Source organism: Coregonus clupeaformis, unplaced genomic scaffold (assembly GCF_020615455.1).
Source record: "Coregonus clupeaformis isolate EN_2021a unplaced genomic scaffold, ASM2061545v1 scaf0072, whole genome shotgun sequence".
Classification (NCBI taxonomy): Eukaryota; Metazoa; Chordata; class Actinopteri; order Salmoniformes; family Salmonidae; genus Coregonus; species Coregonus clupeaformis.
Genome location: NW_025533527.1, coordinates 733,963 through 755,054, shown reverse-complemented (window position 1 = coordinate 755,054; position 21,092 = coordinate 733,963). Strand labels below are relative to the sequence as shown.

The 21,092-nt window shown below is 45.7% G+C and overlaps 1 protein-coding gene across 2 annotated transcripts in view; it reads left to right on the top strand.

The window, feature by feature from the left end:
- Nucleotides 1–21,092, top strand: part of LOC121553395 (GDNF family receptor alpha-1) — a 91,629-nt gene that overhangs the window by 55,875 nt on the left and 14,662 nt on the right. For both annotated transcript variants that reach the window (XM_041866464.2, XM_041866465.2), the window contains 3 exons: nucleotides 9,242–9,593; nucleotides 10,921–11,030; nucleotides 12,840–12,974. In XM_041866464.2, coding sequence (XP_041722398.2) covers nucleotides 9,242–9,593; nucleotides 10,921–11,030; nucleotides 12,840–12,974 — 597 coding nt within the window. The remainder of the gene's footprint in view (nucleotides 1–9,241; nucleotides 9,594–10,920; nucleotides 11,031–12,839; nucleotides 12,975–21,092) is intronic.

Here is a 21,092-nt window from a genome sequence, read left to right as displayed (position 1 = left end):
CCACAGTAGAAATGAATGGTAATGCAATATCCGAGAGGAACAGCGTCTGTCCTCGCAATGAGGACCCCACTCCCACTGGGGATCAGGGAGGACAGAAGGTAAGAGGGAGGGGAAAGATCCAACTTGAAAGAAGGATAGTGGAGAGGAAGAGGGAAGGAGCAAGAGAGAGGTGAAAGAGGGTGGCGAGAGAGTGAGTGAGAGTGTGAGAGCGAGAGAGAGGGGGGAGAGAGAGGGGGGGAGAGAGAGAGAGAGGGAGGGAGAGAGAGAGAGAGAAATAGGGAAAGAGAGAGAGAGGGAGAGAGAGAGAGAGGGGGAGAGAGAGAGAGAGAGAGAGAGGGAGAGAGAGAGAGAGAGAGAGAGAGAGAGAGAGAGAGAGAGAGAGAGAGAGAGAGAGAGAGAGAGAGAGAGAGAGAGTTATCATATTTGCTGCCCTGCCATGTGGGTTTATTGCACTGGGACATATTCAGGAGAAACAGGGAGCTTAATAAAAGGAAAGAAATAGATGAGTAAATCTGGGGGCTTCCTCTCTACCGTCCCACTCCTCCTCTCATTCATTTCTGCTTGTCAGGCACTTTCATTTGGAGACCATTAAAGTGGTGAATAGAGTAACTCAAAGCAATGATAATCAAGAGGAGACTGAGTAGACGCTTTATAATTACCACTGCATTGAATACTGCGCCATGAACCGCAACATTGATGAAGCCGATCACAAATCATCATCGCTGACGTCTCCTCACACCCATTTAGAAGTTCATCACACATCTTCACACTTATTTGAGTGACTACCAGTATGCACATGACTCACTGCAAATTATCACAGCAGTGTACAACCCATTAAAATCCATCACAGCGATGCCACAGACATCATACTCTCTTTCATACAGCAAAACCCCTTATAATTCATCAGACCTCCAGGAAACTCCATTCAGACCTTTCATCACTGACTCAGCCCCATGACATTAGGTTCATGGACTCATACTGCGGCAATGTCAATACTCATCAGAATGACTAATGAATTACCCAGACACTAACCCCTACAATCTCAGTTGACTCCTTGCTATGGACACTCAAAACATCCCATCATATGCTTCACTAGCTCAACAACATTCCCCATTGTCCTCCTTCGTCATTCACTGCCTGCCCACAATGGACTAGAACCACTCAGTTGATACTCGATCAAGCACCTGAAAAACCCTGTTTACTTCTTGCATCCAATAATACCATCTCATCAGCGTGTACCCTTTAGCTTAGAGACTACTGCCCTACGTACATAGTCATTGAACACTGGTCACTTTAACACTTTAACTGTAGCTCAATTGGTAGAGCATGGCGCTTGTAATGCCAGGGTAGTGGGTTCGATCCCCGAGACCACCCATACGTAAAAATGTATGCGCACATGACTGTAAGTCACTTTGGATAAAAGCGTCTGCTAAATGGCATGTTATTATTATACTATTTTACCCACTTTATATGTATATACTGTATTCTAGTCAAGGACAATCCTATATAACTACTGCTGTACACACCTTTTCTATTCATATACTGTCCATACTGTCTATATACACTGAGTATACAAAACATTATACAAAACTTTCCATGACATAGACTGACCAGGTAAATCCAGGTGAAAGCCATGATCCCTTATTGATGTCACTTGTTAAATTCACTTCAATCACTGTAGATGAGACAGGTTAAAGAAGGATTTTGAGACAATTGAGACATGGATTGTGTATGTGTGCCATTCAGAGGGTGAATGGGCAAGACAAAAAATGTAAGTGTCTTTGAACGGGGGTATGGCAGGCGCACCATTTGAGTATGTCAAGAACTGCAATGCTGCTGGGTTTTTCACACTCAACAGTTTCCCATGTGTATCAAGAATGGTCCAACACCCAAAGAGTCCATGCCCCGATGAATTGAGGCTGTTCTGAGGGCAACAGAGCAGGGTGCAACTCAATATTAGGAAGGTGTTCTTAATGTTTGTAAACTCAGTGTGTATACTGTATATATTCGGGACTGACTCAGACATTGCTTATTCTGATATTTCTTAATTTATTTATTTTTACTTTTTGGATTATGTATGTATTGTTTTGTATTGCTAGGTATTATTACTGCACTGTTGGAGCTAGAAACACAAGCATTTTGCTGCACATACGATAACATCTACAAAACTGTGTATTTGATAACTTTCTGCATGCCCTCTAAGCTCGGGTGATTCAGCGCTATCTGTGACTGTAGCGCTCCCCCCAACGTGATATTAATTCACCTTGAGCCCCTGTGTCTGTACAGCAAACTGCTCCCCAAAGCTAGCAGATGGGGACGCATACAGGATTTGTGTGGGAATTTGTTTTTTAATGGCTCCTTCTGTTCAGGCGCATCATTATCTATCAATCAGCTGATTATTTACCCTCAGGTTATATTGCCAGTCACCCGCATCAGGGCTGGCACGCCCACTGAGATGTAGGTTATATGCAGGGAGGTCAAGGCTGTACAGGTGAAAAGGTATACTATCCATATGGAAGGTGTAATTACAGTATACTGTACGTAGGTTGAAGCCTTGGTTTAATCAAGTCCCTCCATAACCTCCACTGATTGCTAATGTCCCAGCCAGGATACATAAAGGCGTTAGAGGGATGGGACTCACAGTCTGCCAAACCTGGCAAGCTACACGTAGAAAAACGGGATCCAAAAGGGTTCTTCGGCTGTCCCCATAAAATAACCCTTTTTGGTTCCAGGTAGAACCCTTTGGGGTTGGAGGTGAAAGAAACGCACACCTATTTAGGCGAGGTGCTGGCTAACGGAGTAGACCACTTGATAAAGAAAAGGAGAGCCTCACACTCTAGGAGCTCAGATGCAATAATGTAATAACCTAATAACCAACGTTTCGACAGACAAGCTGTCTTCATCAGGGTATAATGCCAAACACTACGGGTCACTAGTTTATATAGTGTCAAAGGACACACACAGGTGTCTGTAATCATGGCCGGGTGTGGCCTGATATCATTGGTTAATTCACAGATAAACAGAGCATAGAAATGCAGATAGAATGGTGCACCAGATAGAAATGTTCTCCCTGTTTCATTATTTGTTTCAGTCGTAGGTAGTATTTCGTATTTTTGCTGTCAGACGGTTTTTGGAGACTTATTTGCTCTGCCTTTCATTTATCGTGAAGTCCGTTATTTTGTATTCTGGCTTCGGGACCACCAGTAAAGATCCTTGTTTCACCATCTCTGCCTACTGCCTACTGTATATCCTGCACCGCACCTCGGTCACACCTCACACCAACCCTTACAGAACACTGAGCCAATATGGACCCAGCGGAGGCCGCACAGTATCGGAGCGCATTGGCAACACAGGGACCGCAGCCTGCAGCAGAGCATCGAGAATCTCTGCCAGCTGACGATTGCCGTGCAGAGCTGGGTGGACACCCGACCAGCCCCGGCAGCCAGCGGAGCGGAAGCCGCGGCATTGGCGTCTCCAGTCTCGCCTGCGACATCGTAGGAACCCTGCCTACCACCTCCGGAGAGGTATGACGGACGTCCAGAAGGCTGCAGGGAATTCCTCACCCAGTGTTCCCTGGTATTCAGCCTACAACCCTCCTCCTTCCCGACTGAGCAGGGCCGGGTGGCTTACATAATCACTCTGTTGATGGGTCGGGTCCTTTCCTGGGCTACCGCGGAGTGGGAGAGCCAAACTCTGCGTGCTCCGACTCACCCGGGAGCTACGCAAGGTGTTCAATCAATGATGTGCTCCGGGACCTCCTCGACTACAGCGTCTTCGTGTATTTGGATGACATCCTAATATTTTCAAAGGACATGAGTGAACACCAGCAGCACGTTCAGCAGGTCCTCCAATGCCTTCTCCGTCACCAGCTACATCAAGGCGGAGAAGTGCATGTTCCACACAGAGACAGTCTCCTTCGTGGGGTTCATTGTCACCCAAGGGGACCTACGGATGGACCCAGCCAAGTTCAGCGCGGTACTGGATTGGCCCCAGCCCTCATCCCTCAAGCAACTACAGCAGTTTTTAGGGTTGGCTAATTTTTATAGCCGATTTATTGGCAATTTTAGCTCCCTAGCCGCTCCCCTGACAGCCTTCACCCAGACAAGCGTGCGCTCCTTCGCCTGGACCCAGGAAGCGGGGAACGCATTTGATGCGCTTAAACTGCGCTTTACATCGGCCCTGGTCCTAGGGCATCCTGATCCATCCCTGCCGTTCATTGGGGAGGTGGATGCTTCAGACGTTGCGGTGGGAGCAATCCTGTGTCAGCGGTTCCTCATAGACGGTAAGACTCACCCCTGCTCGTTTTTCTCCCGTCGGCTGTCCCCGGCGGAGTGGAATTACGACGTGGGGAACCGTGAGTTGCTAGCGGTCAAGCTCGCCCTGGGGGAGTGGAGGCATTGGCTAGAGGGGGCTGCATTCGACGTATGGACGGACCATAAGAACTTAGCCTACATTCAGGGGGCCAAGAGGCTCCACTCGCGCCATTCCAGGTGGTCGTTGTTCTTCACCAGGTTCCGATTCACCATCTCATACCATCCTGGTGGAGAGGGACGACCCCATTGTCCCCAACGCCCTGATTGCTGCTCCAGTTTCGTAGGGAATCGATAGGCTGGTCAGAGCAGCGCTACGGTGGGAGCCCGATCCGGGCGGAGGTCCATCGGAGAGGATGTACGTACCCAAGGTGGTGCGCTCGCGACTGCTTCAGTGGGCGCACGTGTCCGACCTCACCAGCCATCTGGAGGGCGCCAGGATGTTGGAGTTCCTGCGTAGGAGGTTCTGGTGGCCATCTGCTGAGGGGGATACGCGGTCCTTCGTGGCTGCTTGCCCGGGGTGCGCACGCACGAAGAGCTCACGTAAGCCCGCGGCAGGGCTGCTCCGACCCCTGCCTATCCCCAAGTGACCCTGGTCCCACATCTCGCAGGATTTAATTTCCGTCCTACCCCTCTCTGATGGATACACAGTCATCCTGGTCATTGTGGACCGGTTCTCGAAGGCTGCCCACTTCATTCCCCTTCCGCAGGCGTAGCCCGGCCCCGTTTTTTTGCCCAGGACAGAGGGTGTGGCTCTCCACGTGGGATCTTCCCCTCCGCGTGTAGTCCAGGAAGCTGTCCCCCAGTTCGTCGGGCCATTCAGAGTGGTCCGGCAAGTCAACCCAGTGGCCTACCGCCTGCAACTTCCCCCCACCATGTGGGTGCATCCTACATTCCATGTGTCCCTCCTCAAGCCCGTCGCCACCTGTCCCCTGGCTCCCCCTCCTCGTCCTGTTCCCCCGCTGCGCCTCGTCGGAGGGCAGCCGGCTTTTACTGTGGACCGGATCCTGGACTGCCGGCTGGTGGAGAGGGGTCTCCAATTTCTGGTGGACTGGGAGGGTTATGGGCCGGAGGAGCGGTCCTGGGTGCCCAGGAGGGACATTCTGGACCCAGGGCTGATAACAACGTCAGGGGGCACTATTACAGGAGGGGGTCGCAGTTCCGTAGCGACCCACTAGATGTCATCCTCCGACAACCTTAGGCACCTCCTCATTCACAATCTGGACTAATCACCTGTGTCTACCTGTTCACCTGTGTATTTATGCCCTCACTTCCCTGTGTTCCCTTGCTCAGTTTTCTCAGTTAGTTTATCTATGTCCAGAAGGACTACTCAGTGTCTGATCAGAGACCTATGTACAGGTACTTGAGAAGTATTCTCCCTGTTTCGTTATTTGTATCAGTCGTAGGTAGTATTTCGTATTTTTGCTGTCAGACGGTTTTTGGAGACTTATTTGCTCCGCCTTTCTTTTATCGTGATAAGTCCGTTATTTTGTATTCTGGCTTTGGGACAACCAGTAAAGATCCTTGTTTCACCATCTCTGCCTACTGCCTACTGTATATCCTGCACCGCACCTGGGTCACACCTCACACCAACCCTTACAGGTAGAGGCGCAAATAGACGTTGTGCAGGGATATTTTGGGGTCGTAAATCAGAGTTTACCAATTGATCGCTGAGATTTCTGCCCCACGAGAATACGACCAAGGGAGGGTCCGAAAACAGATTACCAATACTGTCATCGGATCTTAGAATGTGTCAATGTTTGTGAATTATTCCCTTAATTTGTTCAGAGCACTTTGAATAGCGTGTAGTTAGAATGCAAGAATGCTTTTTTTTGCGAGACTGTTGTTGAAAGAGATCATGTCTCGATTTGTTTTGAATTTTCTCAATGGCAGTATTAATCTGACCATTTTTGTACTCCCTCTCCTTTAATTTTCTTTGCGTCTCAGCCATATTTCTGTCTTTAATCTGATAGTTTTTTGCAAATTCTTTTGATTAGACAGAATTGGCTGTAGGGCAAACTGTTTTTATTGTGATTTTGCTATTTATTGTAAATGTTTGTAGGCCTATGTAGCCAAATTGTATCTATGATCGTATGCTATCCATTCATGTTTTTTGTATGCTCTGTTTATCTGTGAATTAACCAATGATATCAGGCCACACCCGGCCATGATTACAAACACCTGTGTGTGTCCTTTGACACTATATAAACTAGTGACCCGTAGTGTTTGGCATTATACCCTGATGAAGACAGCTTGTCTGTCGAAACGTTGGTTATTAGGTTATTATATTATTGCATCTGAGCTCATAGAGTGTGAGGCTCTCATTTTCTTTGTCAATAACCTTTTTGGGTTCCATGTAGAACCCTCTGTGGAAAGGGTTCTACATGGAACCCAAAAGGGTTCTACCTGGAACCAAAAAGTGTTATTCAAAGGGTTCTCCTATGGGGACAGCCGAATAACCTTTTAGGTTCTAGATAGCACCTTTTTTTCTAAGAGTGTAGATTAAGGCTCCTTGTGGATTTGTGATTAACCCCACCTACTGCTTACCATTTAGTCAGTCCTCCCTCTTCAATGCAGATGTGGATATAAGGTGAGATAAATAAATGAGAGATTTTAATGATAGGACATTTCACACTGTTTAACTGGTTGGCGTCAGAGAGTTACACCAATCTTGGCAGAATACGCTCATGTTGATGTGTAGAGTGAGTCATCACATTTACTCTGTTATTCCTGTGGCTAACGGTCATAAAAAGACAATTAAAGATGACAAAGATTTTTTGGCACGTCCATTATCCATAACAATCTCTCCGGAGGGATCATCCCCTAAATATTCTGCCTTGTTTTCTTGTCCTGTGTATTGGAGGAGGAGGGAGAGGTCATTACTTGATCTAAAGTCCCATGGTAATTGTAATTAGGGAGGGGGTTGGAGGTAACAGGCGACATGATAATCAATTTGAGGCTGTATTGGAAACGAGCTGCTGGGGTGCTCCAGCTCCCTATGAAGATACCAGATGTCCCCAGCCGTGTGTGGGCCTGTGAAGGGGGAACGGAGTGGAAGGGAGAGACAACAAGAGGGAGGGAAGGAGAGTATGTGCAGGAAAGGCTGCATGAGGCACATACTTTTAGCTGGATAGAGGATTTTTAGGGTGTGAGGATTTTTAGGGTGTGTGTATTGAGTGTGCGTGTTTGCTTGAGAGACAGTGCCATCTGCCAGCAGGACAGTCGGGGTTCAGCAGATGTGTTCTCTGACACTGGGGGCAGGATGAAGAGAGGGTTCTGACACCGTCTACCTCTGTGGGAGGGAGGAGACAGACGGCTGGGTGACTGGACAGCTGCATGGCACATGACACCCACATACGCACATACACACCATTCCACAAATGCGACACACACACACAGACACACGCACGCACAGATGCACATGTCAATACATACTAATACAGTATACATACTCACATGCTCACATAGACAAACATTGAACCTGTTGACACAGATACAGACCTCTTGTCCCAGAGCTCTGGCTTTTACCATTGGACCCTGAGGGGAAATGCCCTTTTGGGGACACAGGAGGGGGTGAAGGTCTGGTCAGGGCTGTCCTCATTTGGGTGGTGACTGGGTTGAGCTGTGTTGGCCAGTGACAGACAGACAGATTGACTGACAGACTTTGACTGACTGACAGACAGACAGACTTCAGGGCCAGCAGATGACAGGAGAGGCAGCTGTAGAGTACTCCAGACAGAGTTCATGTGTCTGGTCATTGAGCAGAGTAGAGCAGAGCAGCACAGACAGACAGAGTGAAGGAGAACTTTCAGATCTCAGTGAAAGGTCACCGTGAGCCCCGGCTGACAGACCGGCCCGGCCAGTCATCTGCGATTGGCCGCAGGGACCAGCGGGAACCCTGACTGCACATCTACGACCTTTAGAGAAGACACTTCCTGTCTACAGCGCCAGAAACAGTCTGTTAGTGTCTTGACTGAGGAGCGGGTGTGTGGCAGGGATATTCTACTCTAGTCTTCACAGGCTTTAGTGTCTACCAGTTTTCTAGCTTTCCTGGAGCTAAGGTTATCAAATGAAATCAAAGTGTCCGAGAATCTTATTCCCTCTTGGTTTATGGGTGTTGCTGCTGGTGGCAAGCACATACAAGCCTGAAAACTAGCAGACACTGTGGTCCTCGATGACATGAGTGTGACACTCCCTAGGAGCAGAGTTGTGACAACCCCTAGGAGCAGAGGTGTGACAACCCCTAGGAGCAGAGTGTAAAGCCTGTCTCTTAATTTAGGATAACACCACCTCTGTTACCATGGACAAACCACTGGACCATCCACTGTCCTAATCAAGAGACGTGTTAAATCTTATTAAGACTATTTTCTTTCGGAGTGCGACACGCACTGCTCATCCCAAGCCGACTTCCACCAACCAACCGCTCCTATTTTTAATTGGCGCTCATTAAAGAAAAATGCTGTTGTTGCTCCATTTTCAAAAAAAGTATCTCGAAATGGTAATTAATGGGGCATCTGTAAGAAAGCTGGCAATTAGCGAGACCTGACAGATGAGCAGGCCGTGGTGCCGGATGCTTTGATGACTCTGAAGTTCGGGAGAGCTGCATATTTGTTTTGCTTTAAGGGCTGCGGAGAGGAGGGGCACTGTTTGATTTAGGGCTAGAAACAGGGTTAGCAGTAAATGGGCTCCTTGCTTTCAATCAGCAGTGGCCAGGAAGAGATCATTATGCAGTTGTCAAGGTTCCTAAATTATTTACTGTACATTGCTTCTTTTTTTCCATCCACTCCAGTGTAAGTTTAGTCACGTGATGCTTAACTCTCCCTAGCACTCCTGTTCATATTATAGTCATATTATAGACAGTATTATCAAAAGAGATTACCAATCCAGAGATTATGGAAAATGAACTAACCCTGTTGTCCTTTTTGTGACAGGCGAGCCCGCGGTGATGAGGGGGAACAACTGTCTGAACGCAGCCAAGGCCTGCAACCTGAACGACACGTGTAAGAAGTACCGCTCGGCCTACATCAGCCCCTGCACCAGCCGTGTCTCCACTGCAGAGGTCTGCAACAAGCGTAAGTGCCACAAGGCCCTGCGACAGTTCTTCGACAAGGTGCCGCCCAAGCACAGCTACGGCATGCTGTTCTGTTCCTGTCCAGCCGGCGACCAGTCAGCCTGCTCTGAGCGCCGGCGCCAAACCATTGTACCAGTCTGCTCCTATGAGGACAAGGAGAAGCCCAACTGTCTCTCCCTGCAGACCTCCTGCAAGACCAACTACATCTGCAGGTACACCAGGATAAACAGTTGTCACAGTACACAAGATTGTACACAGGCATCAAACATATAACATATCTAACAATCACACAGTCTCACGTGTCAGACTCACACCACATTTAAAACACATACCAACCATTGTCAGTGTATGGATAAAACTACATTCCAGTCAACAACAGTTTATTTTCTCAAACCCTTCCCGATAGCATCCTCTGTAATGTGAAGAGGTGCTAGAGACAGATTCCACGTCCTAGCCCGGCACCAACGTGGAGGGCTGTCTAAATAAACAGCATGGAGGGTGCTATCATGCCTTCAGAGGTGTTGAGAAACATACCTGGCCCTCATAAAAGCTGTGAAAAACACCATAAACAAACCTATTAAGATAACTGGAGACTATCTTGGGAGATCGCATCAGAAATAAACCATCACCATTCACTAATGCATATAAGCAAACACTAAAGCTACCTACAATAACTGAGAGTATTCAAGTTCAGCAGTGAAACACTCTGCTTTTCTCATCTTTTCTGCGTTAAGTGTTTCATTTATCTGTCATGTAGCAGTATTCTGGCTAGAATTACTGGGAGGCGGAGTGGATGTGTTTGGGTTAAGTGACATCTGTTTCATTGAAAGTAATAGAGGCCATATTGAAATGCAGCGGTACGGACTGGACTCAATGAGTGACGTCTGCCATCACCTCTAGAGCTACAGCTCTCTGTCTGGGATCAAATGGAGGCATTAGTGCAAATAAATTGGGTCCATTTGGATTCCAGCCTCAGGGCTGTGCATTCTTTCTCTATCAGGCTCTCGCTCTCTCTCTCTCTCTCTCTCTCTCTCTCTTGCTCTCGCTCTTCCCCACTCTCACTCTGTCTCTCTCTCTCTCTCTCTCGCTCTCTCTCTCTCTCTCACTCTCTCTTTCTCTTCTCTCTCTCTCTATTTCTATCTCCCTCCTTCTGTCTCCCTCTTTCTCCCATTTTATATGTCTTCATTTAGCTAAATGTTCTTGTTCCCACTCTCTTTCCCTTCTCAACATTAGGCGGTAGTAGGTTTTCCAGCTCTATCATGAGAGTGGTATCCAGAGCTCCTCTCTGTTTGTGGGGAAGGATTATAAGACCAGGCGTACCTGCTGGCTGCTCCGTCACCCTATGAGAGTGGTATCACAGAGTGGAATCAACAGCTCTCCCTCTCCTCCCTCTAGCCCAGGAACAGATTGATGAGTACTGTGTGTGTGCTTGTATTTATAAACCGTACCAATCAGTACCAGTGCTTTGTCTATTTGACAGTCACAGTTAGTCTTATAGGGGAGATAAGATAGTTCAGAGGTTTCACTGTTGTCTTTCAGGTCCCGTCTGGCTGATTTCTTTGCCAACTGTCAGTCTGAGCCACGCTCCCTCTCTGGCTGTCTTAAGGAGAACTACGCTGACTGCCTGCTGTCCTACTCTGGCCTCATCGGTGAGTCTCTCCCCTGTCTCCATTAGTCAACCTTTCCTCACACACATTGATAGGTCTCACTATGGTCTTTCATTTTCTCACTGAATCCTCATACTGTCCCCTGAATGGCTCTCCTTCCTGTTGTTATAGTTATCTGTCACAGAGAGTCCCTTCACCCCCCTCCTATCCTCTCTCTACACTCTTAGAAAAAAGGTTTCCAAAAGGGTTCTTCCGCTGTCCCCATAGGATAACCCTTTTTGGTTCTAGGGATAACCCTTTTTGGTTCCATGTAGAACCCTTTTGGGTTCCATGTAGAACCCTCTGTGGAAAGGGTCCTACATGGAACTCAAAAGGGTCCTACATGGAACTCAAAAGGGTTCTACCTGGAACTCAAAAGGGTTCTACCTGGAACCAAAGGAGTTCTACATGGAACCAAAGGGGTTCTACCTGGAACCAAAGGGGTTCTACCTGGAACCAAAGGGGTTCTACCTGGAACCAAAATGTGTTCTTCAAAGTTTTTTTTTTCTTCTAAGAGTGTAGCACAGCACAACCCAACATCACACCACTTCATCCTGCCCCTCCACATCATTTCATGAAATTAACTAATTGTTCCAGAGGAAACTAAGGAAACCAAGACTCAGTTGCAGACAACGCAGTAGAGCGAAAGAATGAGTGTGTGAAAGACAGGAGGTTGTTGGCACCTTAATTGGGGCGAACGGACTCGTGGTAATACTGGAGCGGAATTAGTGGAATGGTAACAAACACATCCAGGTGTTTGATGCCATTCCATTTGCGCCATTCCGGCCATTATTATGAGCCGTTTTCCCCTCAGCAGCCTCCTTTGGTGTGAAAGAGATAAAGAGAAGATTTGTCATCCTTTATCTACCCCTTCTCTCTTCTGTGTGCTGAGAGACCCATCCTGGCTCAATCCATCACATTTTCCTGACTAGCACAGCTGTAGGAGATAGTCCACACAGCAACCAACAAAACGCCAATTAATTTTGCCGCAAAACAAAAAGGGCTTGTTTGGACGGACGCCAGTAGGGGAACAATGCATTAACGGAGTAAGAAATCACTGACTGTAGCTATTTAGTTTACTACAAAGCGGGATAAATCTAATTCTTCCCACTGCCTTTGGAAATACTTCATATTGTCACTTTTGGAAATACTTCATGATGTTTTAAGTGTTACATGTTGATGAGAGAATTGGATGAAAATAGAGCTGGAAGAAAGTTTTTGCTAATAGTTGCAGTATGATAGGGATTCACCATTACCTGATAGTTTGGTGCAGTGGGAGGCAGAACCTCTTTCACCATACCTCATGACCAGCCAAAAATGCCAATAGGCCATGGCTCTGCCACAGAGGATAGCAAACAAAATGGTAGAAAAACTCTGTTTCTTTAAAGGCCCAGTGCTGTCAAAATTCAGTTTTTCCTGTGTTTGGTATAATATTGTACAACAGCTGTAAATGTGTGAAACAATTTGATCAGTGTTATTTCCTGATAGTTGCTGGTTGAAATACAATCTCCATAGGATCTTCTAATCAGCAGGTTTGCATGGGCGGGAGTTTCGGCTTTACAAAGAGAGTTCCAAACCTCACTGCCAATAACAGCTAGTTTTCAGTTTTCCCCTCCCAACTCAGACTACTCCCAGACAGTCCTAGCAAAATTCTTGCTTGAGAATTTTTGTTTTGCTAAAAAGCTATTTTTGTCCATTTTAATGGACATCTATCACAGTAAGGGACTTAATTGTTACCCAGAAATGATTTGATATTGATATAAAAACGGCTGCATTGGGTAATTTATTGTATTTCCTCCTCCCTCCCAACAGGTACCGTGATGACGCCCAACTACCTGCGCTCTCCTAAGATCAGTGTTGTCCCCTACTGTGACTGTAGCAGCAGTGGCAATGGCAAGGAGGAGTGTGACAAGTTCACAGAGTTCTTCACAGACAACAGCTGCCTCCGTGAGTGACTGACCGCCGATCTCCTGTCCTCTCCTCTCATCTTCATTCTCATACCATTTTCCTGTCTCCTCCACTCTTTCTTTGTGGGTCTCTTGCCAATTATTCATCCCTCTCTCATTGTCCCTTCCTTCATCCTCCGTCCCAAGTGATGCTCCATCTCCCCTGTGAGCAGTAAAGCAGAGACAGAGGAGTAAGGAAGACACAGTGATAAGGCTGTGTGTGTGAATGCATGCACACGTGAATAATATATGTTCTTGTGTGAGTGAGTAGTTCCAATATCCGCATAGCTCTCCTGGATCAGCGATAGCCAGGGCCCAGTTTTTCAAAAAGTGATTTATCTGGATTTCGCCTATCGGATATGATTAAATGCATAGAAATATAATGAATAGAATGGTAATCCCCATTCAAGTCAATTATTCGTCTGCTCTATTCATTCTTTTTCTATGCATTTAATCCTATCCGATAGGCAAAATCCAGATAGATCACTTTTTTAAAACTGGGCCCTGGGCATTGCCTTCTAACTCGGTGGCCCTCCTCTCACATATCAGACAGCTTTAATTAACCAACCCACCCCTCCCTCCCCCGCTCTCTCTCTCTCTCTTTCCATCCACTCCTCCGCTACAGCAATTCCTCCTTTAATAAATACAGCTCCTTCACTATCACAAGGTGTCAGGCCTCTGGAGATAGCAGATCCATGGCTGTGGTGCCTGTCTTTGTGCAATCACAGCTCAACTTCCTCTGCTGGGTATGGCATTGTCTCTCAGCCCTTTTCTTTGTCAAAGCCAGTAGGATCCACTATAGTCACGCTATCACTGACCCTATGAGGAAGTTTGTTTTCATTGTATTATAGAGATAGTGTTATACACAACCTTTTGTTCCCAATGTGACAATGTGCACGACACAGCACTATCACAATAGAGCAATTTCTTTAGTGTCATTGAAGTCTATTTGACCCACTGCTATTGAGAAAAAATAAAAATAAAAATGAGAAGGATTTGGGTTTTAGCTTTGAGAAAGAAAGCCATTGAGATAGTCTCTCTAGATAGACAGGTTGCCTCCCACAATGTACCAATGTACCATACACATCTGCAATTAGACCAACATCAGTTTGGCAGAGAGGAAAGGGAGTGTGGACATCCGTCCAGCGTCATATCCATTCATGTCCTGCCGTAAACATTTTGCAAGTGAGTAGTTTGCATTCGCCATGACGTTTGTGTTACAGGCTGACAACCACTGACTGGCTGTGGCTAAAATTAACAGTGGCTTGCGAAAGTATTCACCCCCCTTGCCATTTTTCCTATTTTGTTGCCTTACAACCTGGAATTAAATCATTTGATTTACACAACATGCCTACCACTTTGAAGATGCAAAATACTTTTTTTTTGTGAAGCAAAACAACTATTCAAAACAACTATTCACCCCCCCAAAGTCAATACTTTGTAGAGCCACCTTTTGCAGCAATTACAGCTGCAAGTCTCTTGGGGTATGTCTCTATAAGCTTGGCACATCTAGCCACTGGGATTTTTGCCCATTCTTCAAGGCAAAACTGCTCCAAGCTCCTTCAAGTTGGATGGGTTCCGCTGGTGTACAGCAATCTTTAAGTCATACCACAGATTCTCAATTGGATTGAGGTCTGGGCTTTGACCAGGCCATTCCAAGACATTTAAATGTTTCCCCTTAAACAACTCGAGTGTTGCTTTCGCAGTATGTTTAGGGTCATTGTCCTGCTGGAAGGTGAACCTCCGTCCCAGTCTCAAATCTCTGGAAGACTGAAACAGGTTTCCCTCAATAATTTCCCTGTTTTTGGCGCCATCCATCATTCCTTCAATTCTGACCAGTTTCCCAGTCCCTGCCGATGAAAAACATCCCCACAGCATGATGCTGCCACCACCATGCTTCACTGTGGGGATGGTGTTCTCGGGGTGATGAGAGGTGTTGGGTTTGCGCCAGACATAGTGTTTACTTGATGGCCAAAAAGCTCAATTTTAGTCTCATCTGACCAGAGTACCTTCTTCCGTATATTTGGGGAGTCTCCCACATGGCTTTTGGCGAACACCAAACGTGTTTGCTTATTTTTTTCTTTAAGCAATGGCTTTTTTCTTGCCACTCTTCCATAAAGCCCAGCTCTGTGGAGTGTACGGCTTAAAGTGGTCCTATGGACAGGTACTCCAATCTCCCTGTGTGGAGCTTTGCAGCTCCTTAAGGGTTATCTTTGGTCTCTTAGTTGCCTTTCTGATTAATGCCCTCCTTTCCTGGTCTGTGAGTTTTGGTGGGCGGCCCTCTCTTAGCAGGTTTGTTGTGGTGCCATATTCTTTCAATTTTTTAAAATAATGGATTTAATGGTGCTCCGTGGGATGTTCAAAGTTTCTGATATTTTTTTATAACCCAACCCTGATCTGTACTTCTCCACAACTTTGTCCCTGACCTGTTTGGAGAGCTCCTTGGTCTTCATGGTGCCGCTTGCTTGGTGGTGCCCCTTGCTTAGTGGTGTTGCAGACTCTGGGGCCTTTCAGAACAGGTGTATATATACTGAGATCATGTGACAGATCATGTGACACTTAGATTGCACACAGGTGGACTTTATTTAACTAATTATGTGACTTCTGAAAGTAATTGGTTGCACCAGATCTTATTTAGGGGCTTCATAGCAAAGGGGGTGAATACATACAGTGGGGGGAAAAAGTATTTAGTCAGCCACCAATTGTGCAAGTTCTCCCACTTAAAAAGATGAGAGAGGCCTGTAATTTTCATCATAGGTACACGTCAACTATGACAGACAAAATGAGAAAAATGTTTCCAGAAAATCACATTGTAGGATTTTTTATGAATTTATTTGCAAATTATGGTGGAAAATAAGTATTTGGTCAATAACAAAAGTTTCTCAATACTTTGTTATATACCCTTTGTTGGCAATGACACAGGTCAAACGTTTTCTGTAAGTCTTCACAAGGTTTTCACACACTGTTGCTGGTATTTTGGACCATTCCTCCATGCAGATCTCCTCTAGAGCAGTGATGTTTTGGAGCTGTCGCTGGGCAACACAGACTTTCAACTCCCCAGAAAGATTTTCTATGGGGTTGAGATCTGGAGACTGGCTAGGCCACTCCAGGACCTTGAAATGCTTCTTACGAAGCCACTCCTTCGTTGCCCGGGCGGTGTGTTTGGGATCATTGTCATGCTGAAAGACCCAGCCACGTTTCATCTTCAATGCCCTTGCTGATGGAAGGAGGTTTTCACTCAAAATCTCACGATGCATGGTCCCATTCATTCTTTCCTTTATACGGATCAGTCGTCCTGGTCCCTTTGCAGAAAAACAGCCCCAAAGCATGATGTTTCCACCCCCATGCTTCACAGTAGGTATGGTGTTCTTTGGATGCAACTCAGCATTCTTTGTCCTCCAAACACGACGAGTTGAGTTTTTACCAAAAAGTTCTATTTTGGTTTCATCTGACCATATGACATTCTCCCAATCCTCTTCTGGATCATCCAAATGCACTCTAGCAAACTTCAGACGGGCCTGGACATGTACTGGCTTAAGCAGGGGGACACGTCTGGCACTGCAGGATTTGAGTCCCTGGCAGCGTAGTGTGTTACTGATGATAGGCTTTGTTACTTTGGTCCCAGCTCTCTGCAGGTCATTCACTAGGTCACCCCGTGTGGTTCTGGGATTTTTGCTCACCGTTCTTGTGATCATTTTGACCCCACAGGGTGCGATCTTGCGTGGAGCCCCAGATCGAGGGAGATTATCAGTGGTCTTGTATGTCTTCCATTTCCTAATAATTGCTCCCACAGTTGATTTCTTCAAACCAAGCTGCTTACCTATTGCAGATTCAGTCTTCCCAGCCTGGTGCAGGTCTATAATTTTGTTTCTGGTGTCCTTTGACAGCTCTTTGGTCTTGGCCATAGTGGAGTTTGGAGTGTGACTGTTTGAGGTTGTGGACAGGTGTCTTTTATACTGATAACAAGTTCAAACAGGTGCCATTAATACAGGTAACGAGTGGAGGACAGAGGAGCCTCTTAAAGAAGAAGTTACAGGTCTGTGAGAGCCAGAAATCTTGCTTGTTTGTAGGTGACCAAATACTTATTTTCCACCATAATTTGCAAATAAATTCATTAAAAAAATCCTACAATGTGATTTTCTGGAGAAAAAAAATCTCAATTTGTCTGTCATAGTTGACGTGTACCTATGATGAAAATTACAGGCCTCTCTCATCTTTTTAAGTGGGAGAACTTGCACAATTGGTGGCTGACTAAATACTTTTTTTCCCCACTGTATGCACGCACCACTTTTCCGTTATTTATTTTTTAGCATTTTTTTAAACAAGTTTTTTTTCTTTTCACTTCACCAATTTGGACTATTTTGTGTATGTCCATTACATGAAAGCTACATAAAAATCAATTTAAATTGCAGGTTGTAATGCAACAAAATAGGAAAAACACCAAGGGGGGTGAATACTTTTGCAAGGCACTGTATCTTCGTCCGCATTGTGTCTGCCAGTAAACACAGTCCGCCTATGTCATGTTTCCGAGGGGATTAATTTAAAGTCCTGCATCCAAACTTTTGGAAGAGCTGTCTGTCTGAAGAGCACCTTCCCCAAATATTTTTTCTCCTGCCAAGAAAATCTGACATGATTCCCAGACCTAGTACTGTGGTTAATAGGGGTGCTTTGCTCAGTCACTACATGTCTCTGGACTCCTCAAGACATTCAGGAAGAGCCTGTGAAGCTTGTTCGGGTTAAACTGTGTCCATCTCTCCCTCTATCCCATTTTACATTTACATTTTAGTCATTTAGCAGACGATCTTATACAGAGGGACTTACAGTTAGTGCATTCATTTTAAGGTAGCTAGGTAAGACAACCACATATCACAGTCAATAAAGCAGCTATCAGCAAAGTCAGTGCTAGTAAGAAAACAGCTAACTTCCTGCAATTGTACACATTTGCCATGATGCTGAGAGAAACATTTGCTGATTTAAAGCTCATTTCCTGCATTTCCACAATTTTTGCCAAGGGGCAGACAGAATAATTTGCAGTTTTGTAGCTAATCCCATGCTATCTTACACATTTTGCCATGGCTTATGACGTGTTCATATGCTATCTGGGTGGGCCCGACCTCCAGGATGCCCCCAACCAACGTGTTCATATGCTATCTGGGGGGGCATCACCAACCCCTGCGTGCCTGTTCGGTAATCCGGCCCTGAGTGCAAGTGTTGAGCATAGACTGAAAGTAGGGAGGTGCAGCTCCCCTTGCTGCTCCGTAGGCAAGCACCAGGGTCATGAAATGGATGTGAGCTTCAATTGGGAGCCAGTGGAGAGTGTGGAGGAGCGGGGTGACGTTGGAGAACTTGGAAAGGTTGAACACCAGGCGGGAAGAGTTTCAGGGGTTTGATGGCACTAGCGGAGAGCACAGCCTCTGATCCCCTCAGAGATACCAAGGCATGGCTAAACCCTCTCCGTCTCTCTCTCTTCCTCCCTCCCTCTCTCTCTCTCTCTCTCTCTCTTCCTCCCTCCCTCTCTCTCTCTCTCTCTCTCTCTCTCTCTCTGTCTCTCTCTGTCTCTCTCTCTCTCTCTCTCTTCCTCCCTCCCTCCCTCTCTCCCTCTCTCTTCCTCCCTCCCTCCCTCTCTCCCTCTCTCCCTCTCTCTCTCTCTCTCTCTCTCTCTCTCTCTGTCTCTCTATCTCTCTCTTTCTCTCTCTCTCTCTCTCTCTCCCGCTCTTCCTCTCTCTCTGTCTCTCTCTGTCTCTGTCTCTCTCTGTTTCTCTCTCCCTCTCTCTCTCTCTCCCTCTCTCCCTCTCCCTCTGTTTCTCTATCTTCCTCTACTGTCCCCTCTCAGCACCAATGTTCCCTCAAATTTTTTCCGGGACTGAGCAAATTTAAGGTCTGCTGAGCGCAAACTTGAACGTTGTGAAAATTCTATGCAACTTTCAGCGTGCGTTTACTGTGAACACTGAGGCTGTACCCACTTTAAGTTACAGTTTTAACAATGGCCATGCAGGATACTGTGGCTATTTGATCATAATGTAGGCCTACCAGAGTGGCCTACCATCAAAACAATGGAGAAAATGCATCCCATAACATTTTAACATGGAAATAGCTGTTCTATTATTCAGCCTACAGTAGCAGCCAATGTATGGTGTTCAATGTAGGCCAATGAGGCATTTGGAAAAAAAACATACAGGGCTTGATATTAACCTGTTTATCCACTTTATCCAGACAAGGAGGAGTCTGAAAATGCTGTAGTGTTGTTTGATGCAAGAAACCACTTTACAAATAAAATGCATTATTATTCTCATACCATTATTACAGCGAATCAGACAAATTATGCTACCCTCTGCCTATTGGCTACTTAGCTTATTCAAGCCTGTCTCAAAATACAACAAAATACAATTGAAGAATGCCAAGAGTGTGCAAAGCTGTCATCAAGGCAAAGGGTGGCTACTTTGAAGAATCAAAAATATAAAATATGTTTTGATTTGTTCAACACTTTTTTGGTTACTACATGATTCCATATGTGTTATTTCATAGTTTTGATGTATATATATATATATATATAGAGTACCAGTTTGGACACACCTACTCATCCAAGGGTTTTTCTTTATTTGGACTATTTTCTACATTGTAGAATAATAGTGAAGACATCAAAACTATGAAATAACACATATGGAATCATGTAGTAACCAAAAAAGTGTTGAACAAATCAAAATATATTTTATATTTGAAATTCTTCAAATAGCAACCCTTTGCCTTGATGACAGCTTTGCACACGCTTGGCATTCTCTCAACCAGCTTCATGAGGTAGTCACCTGGAATGCATTTCAATTGTATTTTTTTATTTGTTTTATTTAACCTTTTATTTAACCGGGTAGGCCAGTTGAGAACAAGTTCTCATTTACAACTGCGACCTGACCAAGATAAAGCAAAGCAGTGCGATAAAAACAACAACAACACAGAGTTACACATGGGATAAACAAAAACATACAGTCAATAACACAACTATAAAATCTATATACAGTGTGTGCAAATGTAGTAAGTTATGGAGGTAAGGCAATAAATAGACCATAGTGCAAAATAATTACAATTTAGTATTAACACTGGAGTGATAGATGTGCAGAAGATGATATGCAAATAGAGATACTGGGGTGCAAATGAGCAAAATAAATAACAATATGGGGATGAGGTAGTTGGGTGGGCTAATGACAGATGGGCTGTGTACAGGTGCAGTGATCGGTAAGCTGCTCTGACAACTGACGCTTAAAGTTAGTGAGGGAGATAAGAGTCTCCAGCTTCAGAGATTTTTGCAGTTCGTTCCAGTCATTAGCAGCAGAGAACTGGAAGGAATGGCGCCCAAAGGAGGTGTTGGCTTTGGGGATGACCAGTGAGATATACCTGCTGGAGCGCATACTACAGGTGGGTGTTGCTATGGTGACCAATGAGCTAAGATAAGGCGGGGATTTGCCTAGCAGAGATGTATAGATGACCTGGAGCCAGTGGGATTGGCGACAAATATGTAGTGAGGGCCAGCCAACGAGAACGTACAGGTCACAATGGTGGGTAGTATATGGGGCTTTGGTGACAAAACGGATGGCACTGTGATAGACTACATCCTATTTGCTGAGTAGAGTGTTGGAGGCTATTTTGTAAATGACATCGCCGAAATCAAGGATCGGTAGGATAGTCAGTGTTACGAGGGCATGTTTGGCAGCATGAGTGAAGGAGGCTTTGTTGCGAAATAGGAAGCAGATTCTAGATTTAACTTTGGATTGGAGATGCTTAATGTGAGTCTGGAAGGAGAGTTTACGGTCTAACCAGACACCTAGGTATTTGTAGTTGTCCACATATTCTAAGTCAGACCCGCCGAGAGTAGTGATTCTAGTTGGGTGGGCGGGCGGGTGCAAGCAGCGTTCGATTGAAGAGCATGCATTTCGTTTTTAACTAGTGTTTAAGAGCAGTTGGAGGCTACGGAAGGAGTGTTGTATGGCATTGAAGCTTGTTTGGAGGTTTATTAACACAGTGTCCAATGAAGGGCCAGATGTATACAAAATGGTGTCGTCTGCATAGAGGTGGATCTGAGAGTCACCAGCAGCAAGAGCGACATCATTGATATACACAGAGAATAGAG